Genomic DNA, 18,848 nt, shown 5'->3' on the forward strand with positions numbered 1-18,848 from the left:
CCGGGTTTGGTTCCCCACTGCTCCCCACATGGAGCCAGCTGGGTGACCTTGGGTTCACTCAGCACTGATAGTTCTGACCGAGGGCTTTCTCAGCCTCGCCTACCTAACAGGGTGCTTGTTGTGTGGAGAGGAAAGGGAAGGTGACTGTAAGCCACTTGGAGACTCCTTCTGGTAGAGGAACATATAAGAACCAACTCTTCTTCTTCAGAGCTGACAATATTGGGCAAAATAAATCAATAGCTGAACAAAGGTTTTATGGGTTCGTAAGATAATGGTGCATGCTAGGGCCATGCACCATTATTTTCAGAGAGCAGACCCTTCCAAAAATACATCACACCTGATTTTGCTACCCTCGATAGGTGAACTGAAGCTTGGCCTAGGGGAAAAAGGATGCTTTGCATGTCCCAGTCAAATAGATGCTGGTAGATAAGCTGGGGAAGGCCCATGGGGAGCTACTGCCTGTCAAAGCAGATTGGCCAGACCACCGGTCTGACTTGGTATAAAGCGGCTGCATCTGTATGAGCCATGCTGGGAGATCTGTAAGCAATTAAGATGTGCAAACTGAACTATTGGCGGAGGAAAAAGCAGCAGGGGGTTTGGGGAAAAGAAATTTGCAGCCAAAGAACCACCATGGAAAGAAATGTGGTTACAAGGCAGGCTTGGGAAAGACGACTGGAATTGATTGCCAAGCCTTCAAAAACAAAAGGTTTCTGGGTGGCTTTGGATAAACTCAGACAGCCCCAGCAGAACCCTCCCTGGGACTCATTCCACACTTCCTTGGGGACGGCACAGTCTTGTGCACATCGGCAGTGTCTGTTCGAGGCAGCTCCAGTGGTGAATGCTCTCTCTCCACTAACAGACCCTCCTCTCCTCTTCCCACACCCACAGCTCTTCCCTTGTTTATTAGTCATACCCGCTCCCCAAGGACACACAGTGTCAGAGATTACCCCCCCTGCTACAGCCACCCTGTAACTGAATATTATAACCGATTTTGCATACAGAACTAAGAGCAGAGAACTAAGCAAGCAAGACTACACTGGTGAGGAGGCCCGAGAAGTGGGAATGACTTTCATTGCTGAAATTCTCTGAAGGACAGGTTGTTTAGAAGACAGGCTTGCTTAAAAGACTGGGTAAACAGCAAAAGACTGATTTGAAGGTATTTACATATTGTGAGTTGGACTCGCTACTTCATTTTTAATTCCTTTTTTTAATTGTTGCTTTCATATTAAACAAATTTCCAAAACCATGGGGTGGGGAGAGAAGCACAGATTGAAGATTCTAGCACATGACCACAAGCTACGTTCAACCCCTTGGGGCTCATGCATCATTCATCTCCATCTATATGTTGCTGTTGTTTTAAAAGAACAGGATCCCCCAAAACCGTGAAACGTATATCTTTAGACAGCAATACTCTCCAGGCATCACAGCAAACTGCTTTCTAATTGAGGAGTTGCAATAGGTGGGAACAGGCCAGTTATGGTACGATCCAGCAACGTGGCTTCTTCCTTCTCTTTCACGGGGCTGTGCCATAGTAATCCTGATCAGCGGAAAAGGAGGCAGCTCAGATATCTTGCACAGAACAATGAAAGCTTTCACTACTCTGGTTAAAAGAAATTACTCTGTATGACGAAGGTAGCTGAAATGTTTGATCCAACAGGTAAAATTCCTTGAATGCCAGCAAGACACTGCAAAAGTGAAATACTGCAGGATTAGATCAAAGCTAGACAAGGCCTCAGCTACAAAACGTAACCGGAGAACCACTAGGAATAATATTAAGTTTGGGGACAATTCTGGCGGTATTTCGGGTATAGCATGAGCCGTTCAGCGATGGCATGAGCAGTATCAATTTTCTCTTAGGCCCAGGGTCTACCAGGTACAAAATTAAAGTCCAAAGTCCAGTCTGAGTGGGAACTCCATTCTGGTGGTACTCGGGAGTTGTGCCGATATGACAGCTTCTTGCCACAGGAGTACTACTTCTTTCGGCCTCCTCTTTCTTTGAGTGCTAAATGAATCACTGATCCGCTTGTCATGTTGTAGTAAGCCAGAGAATTGGAGTCTTTGATGAAAATGCCCTGCAAGAAACAACAAGAGGGTCATGACAGTGCCCTAAACGTAACTTAGCAAGGGGCAGACAAGGAAGAACCCACTACTTCACACAAACCCTTTAGGTGAAAAATTGGCCTTCTTCTGTCATATCCAGGCAGAAGGTGAAAGGGGGAATTTTAATGCCATTTTAAACAAGCCACTGAAGATGGTTCCATGTGCATGTAATCTATATACATAAAGAGTGATTCACACTACTGCCAGGGTATGGAACATTCAAAAGGCTCCAGAGAAAGCCCCGCCTGCCAGGGTCCTTTCAAAAATTCGGCACACTGGGAGAACTCACCCACCCTCCGCAGGATGCAGAGAGAAAGTTCTCTGCACCCTGCAGGGGCAGTGCTGGGGCCAAGGAGCTGGGCAGCACCCCTCCCAATGAGGAGAGGGACTGCCAAGCTCCTTAAGACCCCCACAGGGTGCAGAGAGAAGCCTCTCTGTGTCCTGTGGGGGCAGTGCTGGAGCCAGGCCTCTCCCAATGGGGAGAGCCGCTGACCAGCTCTAAAGATCCCCATCAGGCACAAAGGGAAAGCTCTCTGCACCCTGCAGGGGCAGCGCTGGGACTGCCTGGCTCCAGCCCCCACTGGAGCAGGAGCAGCGCCGGCTCTAGGGTGCTGGGCAACACCATTCCCAATGGGGAGAGGCGCTGCCCAGCTCCTTAAGGCCCCACCCCCTCAGAGCGAAGAAAGAAGCCTCTCTGCTCCTGCCCAACCCCTTACCTAGCGCCCGATGTATTCCTAGATGCACCGGGCTTCATTTCAAGTGGTTAAATAATGGAAGAACACATCCAGGGGAGTTCTGGGACCATTAGTCAAGTGCACTCTAATGTTTACACCAGGCTTTCTCAACCAGGGCTTCATGAAACCCTGGGGTTTCTTGATGGCCTTGGAAGGGTTTTGCAATGTTATACATTTATCGGGTGATATGATCATATGGAGTAATGTCGACCTTCCCCCCCCCTCCCAAAGTGGCCAATGATGAGCCTGGAAGGGGTGGGGAGGGGAGGGGCCCCAGATGGGCGTGTCCACAGCTCTGCTTCCCAACCATATTCTGCACGATTGCACCTCTTCTGGGGTTTCTCGAAGCCTGAAGGATGTGTCAGGGGTTTCTTAATGATTAAAAAAAAGTCAAGAAAGGCTAGTTTACACAAACACATGAAATTCACCTCCCGGTAGCATAGCAGCACTGACCAAACACTCACCTCATACTGAAGCTTCTGTTTCCCAGCAGGCATTCCAGTCGCCTCGTGAATCTTCACCTTTATAACAGAAACCTGGAAACCAGAGAAATGCACTCCTCTTCAGCACACAGTGCACTGGACATACGACAGAAGGCAGCATACGCTAGCCGTACTTAGTATGGTACCATAAAACATTAAAAGGTGGAGGCTTTTATCAGCGGCCTGGCAGCAAGGACCGCTGAGGACTAATGCAAGGACTTCCATTCTGCTTCTGTTACAGCACAGGAATCGTTCAGCTCAGAGTGTAAATGGATTATTCCAGTAATGCTACAACACTGAGGGTCCAGCAAACCATCCCAAATACCCTGGCACTCCACTGGAATGCAATTTAGGGTAGGAAACCAGACCCACTAGCTACACCTGAAACAGATGTGTGATTGAGGGTTTTTGATGTGGAACATCAACTGGAGTGCTCCCTCATACGGAAACGTAGATGGATGTGACATCTGTTATCCCATCTGAGGAAGCACATCAGTAGATGGCCCGCAGCTACAGTGCTGGTGGTGCAAGAGCACTGAGGCCTAGCACTGAGGTGCGTTCGTTGCTCTGGTGCCACTGCCCCTGCCAGTATTCCAAGGCTGCTTCAACCATCCGAGGAGTGGGAGCAGCCTTGGAAGACATGCAGGCCCGCTTGAGGAGATAAGCCATACAACCTGTCGATTTCGTACACAAGGTGCAAACTAACATCTTCATAACACTACGCCTGTGCGCACATCCTCCAGGTAAAGAAGCCTTTGCAGGCAAATAGTGCCTGCTTTATTACGGCTGCTCAAGATGGGAGTCTGTGCAACAGCCAATATAGCTGGTCTCCAGATACCTGTCAGAGGGTGAGATGCGCACCTGAGAATACAGAACTTGCCCATCCCTTATTTAAGGAAAGCCCTGGGCCACGTACCTGGTCAGAGAGCGGGAGGGTGAACACGAGCACCTGGCCATTCAGCTTCCATTCAGTCTTGTCCTGCATGTTGGGAACCTGGACTTTGACTGTGACTGGACCCTAATGGGATAAAGGCAATAGTGCTGTCAGACAAAGTTCAGAGAAGGCACCAGAGGAAAAAAGAAAAGAGAATGATAAAGTGCTGTAATAGCCCCAAGCTTCTTCATGGAGGAGCAGTATTGACTTAGCTCATTCAAATACATTCTCCTACAAATTCGTAACTGCTCTGCCCTTTGTTATGATACCAGGCTGAAAAGCTCTTTGCTGGGGGGGGGGGGATGTATAAATCAAAGAAAAAGTGGCTGGATTTATCAAAGCCGCCACTGAAGCTACTAACTGAGTACTAAAAGAACTATGTTAATCAATCTTGCACAATTGCTATATTTTGCTTTTTACGACCGAATTACTGAAAGATCTGTCGACTGCATAACAAAGCTGTCTCTCTGTCACAGAAGGGACACAGGAAGAGGTGGGCCCCAACATGTTACGCTGGAAACAGATACATGTTTTTACAGTCTGCCAGCCCAGTCTGCTTCCCCCTGCATCTCCCAGACAGTATTGTAACGAAAAAGCAGTATGTTCAAATGGAAAATAAAGCATATAAAATGTTGACCTGAACCTGGATGGATAGGGTTCCCCAACTCAGCCCCCATGGGACCAAAAAGGCACCATGGAAGATCTTCCTGTGGACTAACATAAAGGCAGTGTTACTGCTTTGAGTTCTTAGTGGCACACCTTGTTTCTGCGTAGAAACTCCTCCTCTGGCATGAGGCTGTCTTCAGACTTCAGCTTCTTAGAGGATGGCTCATCGTCCATGGGTGGGGGCGGGTGAACAGGAGGCATCGGTGACGGGGCAGCAACCGGCGCAACAGGAGGGGCAGGAACAAATGCTGAAGTAACGGAGAACGGATTAATTTGCACAAAATCATTAGCAGCCTTTTGGGGGAGGACTAACCGGAACAACCCAAAGCAACAGTGTCAAATGTAGAAATTTCCAGAGAGCATGCTATCTACATTTCCCGGAGATCAGATAGGAAAGAAAGCTTCCCAAATACCAGCCAAGAGCATATCAGTTCAGCACTCACTTTAAGAAATGCTAGAACTGTGCATAAGGCAGAGAGTTCCCTTTGTTATAAGAGCTGCGTGCCTCCTACCTGCACTAACGGATGCTTGCATGTGTGAACCAAGTAGCAGAAGACTTAGACTAAAGAATGCAGAGTAGGCAAATCAATGTAGCAACAGTGGACAGAATACAGGATCTGAACTGGGGAGACCTGGCAAAATATCTGATTCTCTCTTTATCCAGCCTAAGCTGTTGCAAGAAATAAGATGACTTCATATATATGGTGTCACAGTCATCCTTTTATATCTGGCCCTTCTCTAAGAGCTCAGTGCAGAAGTAACAGCCTTAAAGGGGTTATCTTCTCCCAAAGATAAACAGCAGGAAGCACATGTAATTACTACAGAGGAACTCCAGATATTGCTATAGAGGAAGAATAAGGAACCTGGCTAGGCCACAGAGAAACAAAGCTCTCTTTTATGAACGTACATTTGACACTCCTGCCCTTAAGAAAACAAAGACAGACACAAGAAAGGAAAGCCATCAGTGGTAACTCCAAGGCAAAAAGGAATTGACCTACAAACATAGGAAAGCTGCAAGTTATCTCAGAGCCAAGCATTGCATCCACAGTGTATGGAATTTCACACTCATGGTCAGACTTCAAATTGACAATAGCCAGTTTGGTGTAGTGGTTAGGAATGTGGACTTCTAATCTGGTATGCCAGGTTCGATTCTGCACTCCCCCACATGCAACCAGCTGGGTGACCTTGGGCTTGCCACAGCACTGATAAAACTGTTCTGACCAAGCAGTGATATCAGGGCTCTCTCAGCCTCACCCACCTCACAGGGTGTCTGTTGCGGGGAGAGGAAAGGGAAGGCGACTGTAAGCCGCTTTGAGACTCCTTCGGATAGAGAAAAGCGGCATATAAGAACCAACTCTTCTTCTTCTTCAAGGAAGGAGCAATAGGAAGCTGCTTTGTAGCAACCATGTGAAGGTTATGCATGTAAAAACATTAATGTGTCTCAGTCCTAGTTCTGCCTTCCATAACAAAGTAGGCTAAAGTGGACTCCAAGGCTTCCATCATTAGGGGCACTCTTAGGAAGAGAGAATGCTATTCACACAATTTCTATACGCATCTGTCCGGTTTCTAGTGATCACATTAAGGGGCAATTTCAGAAATGATATGACAGCAAATGTATGCAGCCAATCCTGATTTTCATGGACAGGCACGTGTGGGTCTCATTCACACATTATGCTTTTAAATCATAGAGTTGGAAGGGGCCATACAGGCATTCTCGTCCAACCCAATGCAGGATCAGCCTAAATACACACTTTAAACACACCTGGTATGCAACCACCATTATTCTCGGTATCTTGGGACTTCAAATGCTTGGTTCAGAGACTGTACAATATTAAAGTATCAACACTCAACTCCGCTGTCAGTTTTTTGGCTTGGAATTACTGGGTTTTAGTGCTGGGGGAAAAAAGGCATTAGAATAGTTTTGGACAAGAGCACCACCATGTGACAGCCAGTGGCCTGAGCCAGCACAGTAGTAACTTTGAACTAATCATCTGAAACTTGGCGGACAGATGGATTTGTACACACAAAGCAGTCAGACCTCACTGGCTAGATAAGCTGGGCTTACAGCTGTGTGTCAGTCGCTGTGGTGCAATGCAGCTGAAAAGCGTACCAACAGATTTAGCACTTGGCAAGGGTGCGTCCTGTATTCCTGCCTCGGTTTCTCTAGCAACAAGGACAGTACCTGGAGCACCCAAGCTAGCATGCAGCCACAAAACCTTTCAAGAGCAGTGACACTCGGGCCAAGAAGTCTACAAGAACAAAACTACTGACACACAGACGCACACCACAGCCAGGATCCCCTTTGTACCACTCTGGACAGACAAGAGAAGTGAAGGCATGCAAATTAGCTTGGCTTGAAGGTTAGTGATTAGCTGAATTACCTCTGAGGTCACAATGACACTTAAGCAGTTACCTGGACTGTTGACTGGTCCCTGTCTGTATCCTATATTGTAACAATTAGATACAATAGTTAGTCAATGGCTTCACTCAGCTGCAACCTATGATGTTTACAGAAGGCCTATTTAGATCTCAGGTTTAAATTGAAACTATAAGGAACAATCTTACGTTATCATCTGGGCCCCGCATACCACTACAGGGCATGCTGTAACTCAGCATAACCTCGATTTGAGCACAAAGCATGTCTAACCCCCAAATGCCTGTACATACTTAAAAGCAACTCCGGAGCGTACACTTCTGGGTTTTAATTTTGTAGCACAGTCTGTAACACATACAAGTCTTAACGAGGCTTTCAATGCTGGGAAAGCATCCCAGAGAAGTAATAAACAATGCCGGCTATACTCTTCTGGTTCATTTGGAATGTTAAGTTTCTAGAGTACTCAACGAGGCACAGGTAATTTGGAAGTACTATAAATCACCCCCGTCTTCGTCTCTTTTGCACAACTGCAAAACACTGCTGAGGGGAAACATGGCACTGAGCAAAAGAAGAAACTTTGCATCAAGCACCTGTGGAACAGGAGTTATGTGAAGAAGAGGGTCATGGAGGCTAAAGAGTGAGTTACCAGGGGGTTTGACCCTCCATGAATATAGGAGATGGCGGAGGGGGACGGGGACTGAAGGGACAAACCAGAACTGGATGCTCACCGGGGTGGAGAGGAGTGAACTGAATTGGAATGAAGATGAACTGTTCTGTCTCTGCTCACTGTATAGTCCCTCCTCTTCAGACATTTTTTTTTTGGGGGGGGGAGGCCATCTATATCAATTATATTGCCAGGACAAACTTCATAGTTGAGCAAGCTACAGGTTGTTGCTGCTTTTTAAAAAGGGGCAGCCTGATCCATCAGATATCGCAGCAGTAGAACCAACCATCAGGACAGCCACGCAGCTACGCAGTTACCAGTTTGACATTTAAACCACCCTGAGGACCCTATTTGGATGGAAAGGCAGCATGGAAATGTTCAAAATAAAGTAATTTGTTCAGCAAATAATTATGGCTAAACAATTAATCACAGGGGACTTTCAGGGCTTGATTTTGTTTCTGAAGTAGCCAAAAACAGCCCTCATGAAAGTTGCAAGCTTGAAAACTGGTGTGATAACATGGTATCTCTTAGCGCGGCACAGAGTCGGGTGCTGAATGTGCCACTGCAAATGAATCCTGAGCAACCAATGGCACTCAGCAGCCCCCCAGGCTTTGCTGCAAGTGAGCAAGAACTTCCCAGTTAGAAAATGCTAAACTCTCTAGCCTTGTTCACAAGTTACAGTGAATGCACGTACAATCCGTGTCCAGTGAACACTTGATTGTTCTTTGTATGCGCCTTCACACATTACAGTCAATGCATATACAGCTGAATGTGCTATGCAAACTCCGCACTTATCTAGGTTCCATTTGCGAAGTGAGTGCACGTTGGCTCTTTCATACAAACAGATGTACACGCGACAGGCAGGATGTATGTGCACTTGCTGTAATGTGGAAATAAGGCTACTATTAAAGAAAGAGAGATTTTCTGCACTTACCTGTTGGCACAATCATGGGAGGAGGACGTGGTGCCATAATGGGTGGTGCAGAAGGTGGCATTGGAACGACGTTGATGCGAGGGGCATGTATTATCGGTGGCATGGGAGCAGCAATGACAGAGCCCGGTGGCAAACGGACCACTGAAGTCATTGGAGGACGAGGCATGACGGGAACAGCACTAACGACAGTTGTTCGGACAGGAGGTGGCATCTAGAAGACATAATATTTAGGTTGCAAAAGAACCCGAACACTTTTTTTAGAGGGGAAAAAGGAGCAGAAGAGCTATGTAAGTAAACAGCATACTGAAGGCGGACGGGGGACTGATGCAATTGGGGGAGCACTTGTTGGCATGTTGGGAGCTGACGAGAGGGGTGGAGGCTGGGGCATCTCATTGGGTTTGCTTGGACCAATCTTCTCCTTGCTGTCATCTTCAGGCACCAGCCCCTTGGCCTTGTGGATAGCTTCAATCTGCTCTTGCAGAGTAATGTTGGCTTGAGCAGCCTGCTGAGTCCGGGCCATGCTGCCAGAGTGGCCATCCCAGGTCACCTAGAGAAAGAAAATGGGGCAATGTGAAACCCGATGCACAAAGGCCAATAACAACAAGCCTGGGGAGGAACTTCGACTCTTTCTCATCCCAGCAGCACTGAAAAGAAGCAACCCAGCGTTTGCTGCACCTTTTCTTCTGGCTTCTGGATCTCCTCTTCCCCAATCTTCTTCCCAATAGCAGTCTCTTCCACGCCAAAAATATCAGTACGGCGCTCAGCCAACTGTTTCAGGCTGCTTTCGATATCCAAACCTAGACACAGAAGGGGAAAAAAATGATGACAAGGTTTTATTTTACAAAACACAGCCTCATCTAAATGCTCTAAGCCAGGGGTAGTCAAACTGCGGCCCTCCAGATGTCCATGGACTACAATTCCCAGAAGCCCCTGCCAGCATTTGCTGGCAGGGGCTTCTGGGAATTGCAGTCCATGGACATCTGGAGGGCCGCAGTTTGACTACCCCTGCTCTAAGCCAAGGATTCTCAACGAGGGGTCCACAGCCTTTCCTCTCCTGCCTTAATGGACTCTGCCACAAGCTATGGAAGCAGCCAGTTCCACTGCTCCCCCCAAGCATGGGTTCTCTTATGGGTTCTGCACCTGGGAGGGGACAGAGCCTGCACACACCTCCTCCTTTCTTAAACCACCTCCTGTCTCTTCTGCCCTCAGTCCTCCTTGACCCTGTCTTTTAACATGGGTGGTGATGTCACTTTCGATGACATATCAATTCCGAGGGGGTAGCAGGGAGGCGTCACCAGCTGACCACTTCTGGGGCTCCTCGAAACCTGAAAAATCATTTCAGGGGCTCCGCCATGGTCAAAAGGTCGCAAAAGGCTGATCTAAGCTATCAGTAACTACTGCTACACAATAACCAGAACAAACCTACGGAAAAGGTTTTAAAAGGTACTCCCCCCCCCCCAATCCTCTATATTCTGCTTTAAAGATTCAGTATAACTTGAACGTGGGCAGATTTTACTTACTTTACTTACACCCACTTCTTACATTTGGCCCCCAATGAACTCTCATCCAGGAACCTCACAGGGACAGATCTAGTGATCTTCAGCAGCAGAGTGTCATGTGCCTTCAGAACATTTTCTGGGTTATCGGAAGTATTGGGTTGTCTCTGCAATTTAACTTAACACCTGCTCTGAAACTGCTCTTTGAGAATAGATGAACTCTTAAATGCCAATTGGTAACTTTCCGATTTAAGTTCAGAGTTAATCTAGCGTAATTATTTGCCCTATGCTAAACATTTTTACAGCTAAGGACACAAACAAGATGGCATTTTTAAAGGACCTGAGGCACCTGACCATCCACTCTCCTTTGAAGCTTGTAGGAAGCAAGTAACTGGATAAAAGCTGGAAGAACACAGCCAGGAACGGCACATGACTGACCTGGGGCATAAACTTCATCATCACTCTGCTTCTCCCGGAGAGAGCGATCTCTTTGCTCCAGCCAGCGAGGATCCAAAAGCCCAATGCGCATGTGTTCTTGCATTTTGCTGGCAGGAATCTTCTCTCCGGTGATGGGGGAAACCAGATACTCATCTGGGGCTGGGGTGGGTGGCAACGGCTTGGAAGCTGCAGGGGAAAGCAAGCCACATTGTTACGAGATTACTTTAGCTACTCTTGGGATCTGGCATGCAGAGAAACATCAGGACAAGGTTATCAACTTACCTTTAGGATCATAATCTTTCCTGACAATAACTTGATCTGGAGTGGGAGGAAGGGGTGGTGGCATTGGAGCTTCTGGAGGTGGTGGAACTTTCTGATTCTCGTCTTCTTCATCAGAACCCTTTACATTTGAAAATGAGAAATTGTGATGTTTCAACACAGACCCATGCCTACGTCTTTCATATCAACCCACAGGAGCAGTGCTGCAACCTGTGGGCAGACAGTAAGTCGGGGGTGGGGGGGATGACGACAGGTGAGGAGACGCAGTCCTCTAAAAGGCTGCAGACATAATCACTTCCATGTATTCTTGTGCTGCTGAATTCTACGTGTTCTATCTGTTTCCTGTTCCTTAACCATGTTTAACTGGCTGGGCTGAGTCATTTCAAACCATGGTTACAGCTTTGAAATCAGTGTTAAAGACTGGTTATAATTTTTATTAGTAGCTAACGCTAATTATTGTTCACACCAATACAGAGGGACCATCAAAACTTAACTAGAGGCTTTTTCACACAGGGTGGGAAGAATGTGATGGCTTTAGGCTTGAGGAACATGTGTCTATCCTCATCCAATCCAATATGGCCAAAGATGCTTGGCAGGAGGGATAAAGCCAAGTTTTAATTTGGGGGAGAATTCATTAATGGCACTGTTTTTCTCCAGAGTGGGTGAGTAAGGCTAACTGGGGGTCCTTCTCATGAAGGTTTTGGTGTTCTTGATAAAAAGACAAAGACAGGTTATGTACCAGTGGAACTATTCATCAGTTTCATCTGATTCCATGAACAATGGCTGTCCCATCTCCTGGCTCATGGAAGGTTATACGTTTAACAACGGGGATCACTTGCCAAGGTGACTGATGCAAACCTTGACTGTAAATTTAATTGGATGGATCCTTGTATAGGATGGGACTAGCTGATGTCCAAGCTCCTCTTCTGTCCACAGAATGTTTTAATCCTTTTCCTAACCTCCTCTCTCAGAATTACACTGCAGACATTAAGAGCTGAGTATATCACTTCAGAATAGCACTGACGATCCAGGACATAATTTTACGCAGCTAAGAAATGAAATCCTCACTGAGCTCTGGGGTTGAGGAGGACCTTTCAATAATATCTGCCAGTCTACTTTCAAGCCTTGCTAAAAACTGAAATGACTTTGTCCAGCTACTCACCTCATCCATATCCTGCACTTGAGTGTCCTGGTCTAATTGGGATGGAGTCTCCTCTGTCTTCTCTTGTTTCTCATCTTCGTCGTCCGACTCTACCTCCATCTCCACTTCCTCGCTTTCGCCAAACTTCTCATAGCGCTCCTGGATCAGAATGCGAGCTCCCAGCTCCTCAGGGGTGGTGGGAGGGGGGAAGTTCCCTGTAATGGGGAGGGGGGGGGAGGAGAGTCAGCTTCACCACCAACAAATTGCAGAGCAATTTTTGAGCCATACACAATGCGGTGCATTACAATCAGTATATTACTTTAATTAAAATTGCTTTGAGAGCATAGAAGAGAGACAGCATTCTAGGAGTACAACTATGCCTCTGATCACAAGTGACCCTTCCTTTTTTAGGGGATCTGCTTCCCAGTTACACTAAGATCTTGGCAACAGCATAATTTACTTCTTAGTCCTTGAGGTAAGTAGCATTTTTTCTTCAAGATATACAAGACCTTTTGTAACAACATTCAAACAATACACTTAAATACAACAAACCAATATGTATGATTTGGGGGTTCTTGCGTATTGGGCGTCTGTCATTTTGGGTGTCTAGTATTTGTGTCGCTGATCGCAGCCATTATTTCTTGCTCTAGTATTGCTTCTTAATATTGTGTTTTTCTGTAGTTACACTTGTAAAGCTGCCTGTGGATTCTTGCAAAATGAAAAAGGAAGGGTAAAAGTGTTTTAATGAGTAAGAGCTAGTTGCAGAACCTTGCTCAGTGGGCTGGAAGTCTACCGTTTCCACTACCACGAAGTCATGCCAATCGATCTGGGCATACGCAACACGTTCTCTTTCCTTCTCTTCCTCTTCCTTCTTCCGCTCTCGTTCCTGAAACTTGGCCCACTCCACTCTGTAGCATGCCTGCCCGGGAAGGAGAAAGACACCAAAAAGGGGAAATTGAGACCTTGACACAGGATGTAAGGCACCTATTCCTACTCACAAAGTATCACACAGTGATTAAACAGAACTAAGCGCTGGCCAATTTTAGAACTTCCAGGACACCAACGGGGACATATCTGAAACTCAGTGCCATATCACCAGCATGTCTTCTGCGAGGATCTCAACCCTCTTCCTACCTCAATGCTAAACTCTATGCTCACAGGACACATGCAGAGTTAGTCTTCGTAGCTTTAGATCGACTGACCTAGATCAAAATGTATGGGAGCTGATTTCATAACCAGACCACTAGGTCTGCTCCTCCAACTAAACATTAGATGCAAACTTTAACAAAACACTGAAAGCATGGCATCACAGGAAGGAGAATTCTAACCTGCTTTTCACATTAGCTGGATCATTCCAGCTAATAAGGAGGTAAACCAGCAGCTTATTAAATCTGCACAGGTACCTTCCTTAAATGAGCATCAACAACAGTGCACATTCCGTTCTTAGGGCTCTCACTGAGCCAAAGGACACAATATCAATTCACTTTGCCTTCATCTCCAGTTATGTATCGAAGTAGCAACCATCTTCCCCCTACTTTTTGGTTTTGGTTTCCCTGAAGGCCTCAAAAGAAGGCTATGAGTTTACAATGTCAGTCCTGCCTTCAGACAGTCGGACATGGTGCCACTGATGTCTGAACTTGGGACTAAAGTTCAGGGATTCAGTTTACGGACTCAGCAGAATGCTCTTAAAAGAGGAACGCTGTGTTTAACATGTGTACATTTCAGTCTTAAGGGAAGGGGGGAGCTGCCATAAAACCACTAAGTCCAGAATTTCAAGTTACCTAAACTGCGCCACTGTGGGGATGGAGGAACTGAGTTTTGTCAGCAGCCTGCTCATTTTCCCTTAGTCACCCACCAAGAGATTTTTATATCCTGGTTTGGGTAGATTCATTATAACAAACCTTGTAATGCCAGCCTGTTTTACAGATGCTACTAAATAAACCACAGCCATTGACAGCTGTAGACCTCATATCCAACCTGACTTATCCAAAAGTTACAAGTGGCAGGGTATGTGGAAACATCTGGTAGGGGAAAACAACACAAAAATAAAGTTCTGTACTCATAGGAAAAAGAAGAGCTGAAATCAAGTATTATCCCTGTTATAAGTACTACCATTCAGATTCACTATATTTCATCTTTTTAACGTGACTGACTTGGGGCCACATTGGCTCATTACAAACATTACAAGCAGTAATATGGCTCATCTACACGCTTGTGCTCTCCTCCAGTTGCACATGGGCTACAATTCAAGTTATCCTCCAGTTTGTTGTGATGTGATCCACTCTGTGGGGCTTTTGTGGGCAAGTCAGGTGGGGCAGGTAGGAGAAAGGCCAACTACAAATGCTGAACAATTACAGCTGAATGCAAGGGTTTCTTTTCAATTGCAATCTGTGTGACCAGGGAGAAAGCGCACAAGGACAGCCCACGAGCAGCGCTCATGCCTGTCGCACAGAAACATTTGCCTCGTAACATAAAAACTTTAAAAAACTGATTTGTGACAAGTATCACAAGGAAGTTTTTATGTCTGCTTTGCAAACTGACTGCTGTGGAGCAAAAGGAGTTTTTTGGGAAGTAAAATTATCACTTGAACACAGGAAACTGAGCTAAGATTTGCAAAACAAAACAAAAAAAATCACACATTATTTCTAGATTACCTGGTCCAACACTTCCTTGGGGTTTTCTGCCTCCTTCTTCAGCTTTGTGATTAAGCCCTTAGGTGGGATTAAGATCTGAAACACATTTTTCAAAATGTCATTGAAGGCTAGAGTCCTGATTACGGTTTAATGCTGTTCCTATTGCAGCAAGTCCACTGAAAAAGATGGTACAGTAGCTAAGCAAATTTAAGCTATTTATCAAATTTTTGGATTAAAAGTGTGGAATATAAAAACTTGAAAGAAAGTGGATCCAAATTCTTCCTCAAGAAAAGCCAAATAGTGAACTGTATACATTATGAATGTTAATATTCACCATATTTTATGTAATTATAATTATTTATTATATATTATAATTTATTGTGGCTTTACTAGTCATCATAGGTATATGGGACAAAAAGCTATGCACTGGAACTCCACCTCCAATCACTGGAGAAGTTCTTCACCCACCACATGACTGGGATTCTACCAGGAATTGTACACACAGGTTCTATTCTCTTCATAGCAATATGTGCTAGAAAATTTGCTTTAAACAAAACCTGACATTCTCAGGAAAGTGAAATTTGTACCAAGTACCACATTCTATGTCTTTTTGCGCTTCTGCAGAATGACAAGTACTCAGGAAGTCAGTTCTGAACATAAAAGTCTTTAAAGTGAGAGAGCCAGCAATACACAGTGGTTAGGCATATCTGACTAGGATCTGGAAGACTTGGGTTCAAATGGCCACTTTAGCGTGGAAGCTTGCTGGGTAACCTTGACCAGTCACCCACTGTCGGCCTAAGCCACCTCACTGGACTGCTGTGAGGATAAAATGGAAAAGATGAGAACTAGGGAAGTCACTTTGGATCTCCACTGGAGAGAAAGGCAGGACATAAATTAATAGAACTAAGGGCTAATGGACTTCTGCTGCATTTTGCTGTAATAGACTAACACAGCTAGTCCTTGGGAGTATACGCAAACTTGCCTAAAACTGGCAAGAGATTCTAGAAAAAAATGCCAGTGATACACAGTGATGACAATCAACACAGCTGTGGTTTGTGTCTGCTGGTGCATTCCAGATCGTATGAGAGTTATCTCCGATTACCTGCCAGTATTTTATTTTGCTGCTACCCATCTGCTTCCTGGACAACTATTTCTCTAATAGAACTGAACATATAATCAGAATGAGAGTCCATTTTGCCCAATATCCTTACCAGCATTTCTTTGCAACCTTATAGATAAATAGCTTAGTGTATATTTCCTATCTCTGAAAAGCACTTTTGCTGCTTCCTTAAGGGAGAACATTGTAGCCACATCCACAAAGAGTTACCTTGGTATACTGTTCCACCAGTTTGGTGAAGTAGTTGAAGAGGCTGTGCTGTGGGCGCAAGAAGTCGAACTGATAGTTTCTTTGTTCCTTCTGCATCAGCTGGGTGAGGAACTGCCTGCCATTCCGTGCAACAAACTGTGCCGTCAGTTTTACCACATCCAAATCAAAGGCAGAAATTGATGGGGGATCTGCAATGAACTCAAACTCTGGAGGGGGCTCCTTTGGAATGACAGTTTCCTGAATCACCTGGGCCTGTACCTAAGGGAGAAACATGCACAAATAGATTACCATCTGGTCTGAAGGAACCAGTACTCTGCCTCAGTTAAGTGCACAGTTCATACAGCTTGAATGTAGCACCAATTACTAAGGGCTTAACTACACAGAAAAGAAAATCTTATCAGAATAACTTCAAACATGTGAATATAATGAGTAATCATTCATATTTCTGAGAGGTGAAGCACCTCATCTCCTGAAGGATAAAAAACACGGAGACAGACTACAAGAGACTTCAGGCACCTGGACTTCCTGCAACTAGAAATATTTACCTTCTGGGGAAGTTGCTGTTGAGCACTCTGTTGCTGCTGCATGACCTTTGGAATGGCCGCAGAGGGCTCCTGAGCCTTCCCTTCCTTGAACTCATTGACTTTGTGCCGGTAGTAGGCATGGTAAGGATCGTTGGGGTTCAAGAAATTGAATTTGGGGTTATTTATCTCGTTCTGACGGATTCGGGCTTCAAACTCAGGACCGTTTCTGCAAAGTTAAAACAAGCAAGAGTCACTGCCAAAAAGCCATCAAGATTGCCACACAGAGACTGCCAAAATAACAGAGCCTGTTTACCTCATCACTGCCTTCTTATATAACACAACTAAATAGTCCATGACCAAGATTTCTCAAAGACCATCTATTTGTCTGATTTCTCAGGTCATCTTTAGAAGCTGACCTCCACATACTCTTAGATCTGATCAGAAGAAAGGGCAGTGATACTGCAGATTTAGAGTTTACCTCTGAAGAGGCTTGCCTGGCTTTTTGCCTTACAAGATTTATTTACAGTTAAGTTTGTTTTTTCTTCTAAAGTCTGTAAGAAGCTGATAATTGTTTTTGCTCCATGATGCTTTTTTCAAGCCTCAAGTCTGACATCCACTAGTTGAGTGTAGCAGCTGTCTTTTTATGCTGTCAGGTTTTTATTTTTTTTCTGTTCTATTTAAAATTTATGGACTGCTAAATGGGCAACCTTTTTTTTGGAAAAGAAGCATAAAAAAGCAACACAATTATATATATATATATATTTAAAAATCTGGCTTACTGAGCTTATATGAACCCAGACTATGGTAACTCACCTGGCCACAAAGCTAGCTGTCTTGTCCACAATATTTCTAACCTCTGGTGGTGGGTAAATAATTCCCACAACAGGTTTCGCTGGTGTTGCTTCTTCTTTTGGCTCATCCTCAGGCTGCAATAAGAGAGTGAATTGAAAGATGCATATTTCCCATACTCCACCATTAACAATGTATCAAATTTTAACTTCCTCTACGTGGGCCTCCTCTTAACTTTGATCTGGAAACTGCAACTGGTACAGAATGCCACAGCCAGGATCCTCACAGGAACACTGTGGAGGTCCCATATCCAGCCCACTCTCCAAGAATTTCATCAGCTCCCAATTGAATTCCAGATAAGACTTAAGTTTTGGTTATCACTTTCAAGGCTATACACCATCTAGGCCCAGTGTACCTGGCCTCAACCCAAGAGCTGGTGGAAGAGCTCTGTTTTGCAGGCCCTGCGGATCTGAGACAGGTTGATGGCATCATGCAAGGAATAGGGATAGGGCCATGAGATGGATCGTCCAGGCCAGCCTGATCTCAGAAGCTAAGCAGGGTCAGCTTTGGATGGGAGACCATCAAGGAATACCAAAGTGAAGATGCCAAGGCAGGCAAGGGTAACCTAAAGCAACTACCCAGTTGGCCTAATACAGAGATTAAGGCTGGGATGTGTGGTGAAGAGTAGCTTCTATCTAGACCAGGGGTTGTCAAACTGCGGTCATCCAGATGTCCGTGGACTACAATTCCCGTGAGCCCCTGCCAACGCTGGCAGGGGCTCATGGGAATTGTAGTCCATGGACATCTGGAGGGCCACAGGTTGACTACCCCTGGTCTAGACCCTCGAGCTGCCACTCACTAAGCAAGGCACACGGACGGCCCCACAGACTACATCTCCCAGGATGCCCCCTCCTTCCAGCAAAGCATCATGGGAGCCAGGCTCCCCGCCCCTCTCACTAGGCCGCGCTTCACACCTGGGGGAGAAGCGAAGGGGGAGCTTTCCCTCAAGAGAATCCTACCTGTTTCGCTTCGGGAGGCGCTGGCTGCGCAGGCGCCATCGCCTGCACAGGCCCGGCCGGCATGGTGCCGCTTCAGTCCGACGCCAGGAACGCAGCAAGAGGGAAAACGACAAAATGTCGACCCTTCGCGCACTGCCTGAGAATACGTAACAGACAGCGGGGCCTATTAGCGCATGCGCGCTTCTCCGACTTGGAACGTTTCCCGGCCGAGTAACTACGCTGACGAAAGAAAAGAGCATGCGCAAGCTTCAGAATACGTCATCCCTTCCACCGACCCGGAAGGCGTTCTGAATGGGAACGAACGTTTCGCCGGA

General features: G+C 45.9%; 1 protein-coding gene across 1 annotated transcript; it reads right to left on the reverse strand.

The window, feature by feature from the left end:
* Positions 1 to 1,187: 1,187 nt before the first annotated feature.
* On the reverse strand, positions 1,188 to 18,754 carry SF3A1 (splicing factor 3a subunit 1). The gene is made up of 17 exons (XM_077308924.1): positions 18,535 to 18,754; positions 17,540 to 17,652; positions 16,748 to 16,952; positions 16,203 to 16,460; positions 14,897 to 14,971; positions 13,011 to 13,161; positions 12,264 to 12,457; positions 11,105 to 11,222; positions 10,823 to 11,008; positions 9,564 to 9,685; positions 9,193 to 9,435; positions 8,889 to 9,099; positions 7,330 to 7,359; positions 5,010 to 5,164; positions 4,233 to 4,334; positions 3,299 to 3,370; positions 1,188 to 2,072 (listed from the first exon to the last, which is right to left on the reverse strand). The coding sequence occupies exons 1-17, from the start codon at positions 18,595 to 18,597 to the stop codon at positions 1,971 to 1,973; spliced, it is 2,400 nt and encodes a 799-aa protein (XP_077165039.1). The 5' UTR covers positions 18,598 to 18,754; the 3' UTR covers positions 1,188 to 1,970.
* Between the last annotated feature and the right edge of the window lie 94 nt (positions 18,755 to 18,848).

The sequence above is a fragment of the Paroedura picta genome, chromosome 13 (assembly GCF_049243985.1).
Source record: "Paroedura picta isolate Pp20150507F chromosome 13, Ppicta_v3.0, whole genome shotgun sequence".
Taxonomy (NCBI): Eukaryota; Metazoa; Chordata; class Lepidosauria; order Squamata; family Gekkonidae; genus Paroedura; species Paroedura picta.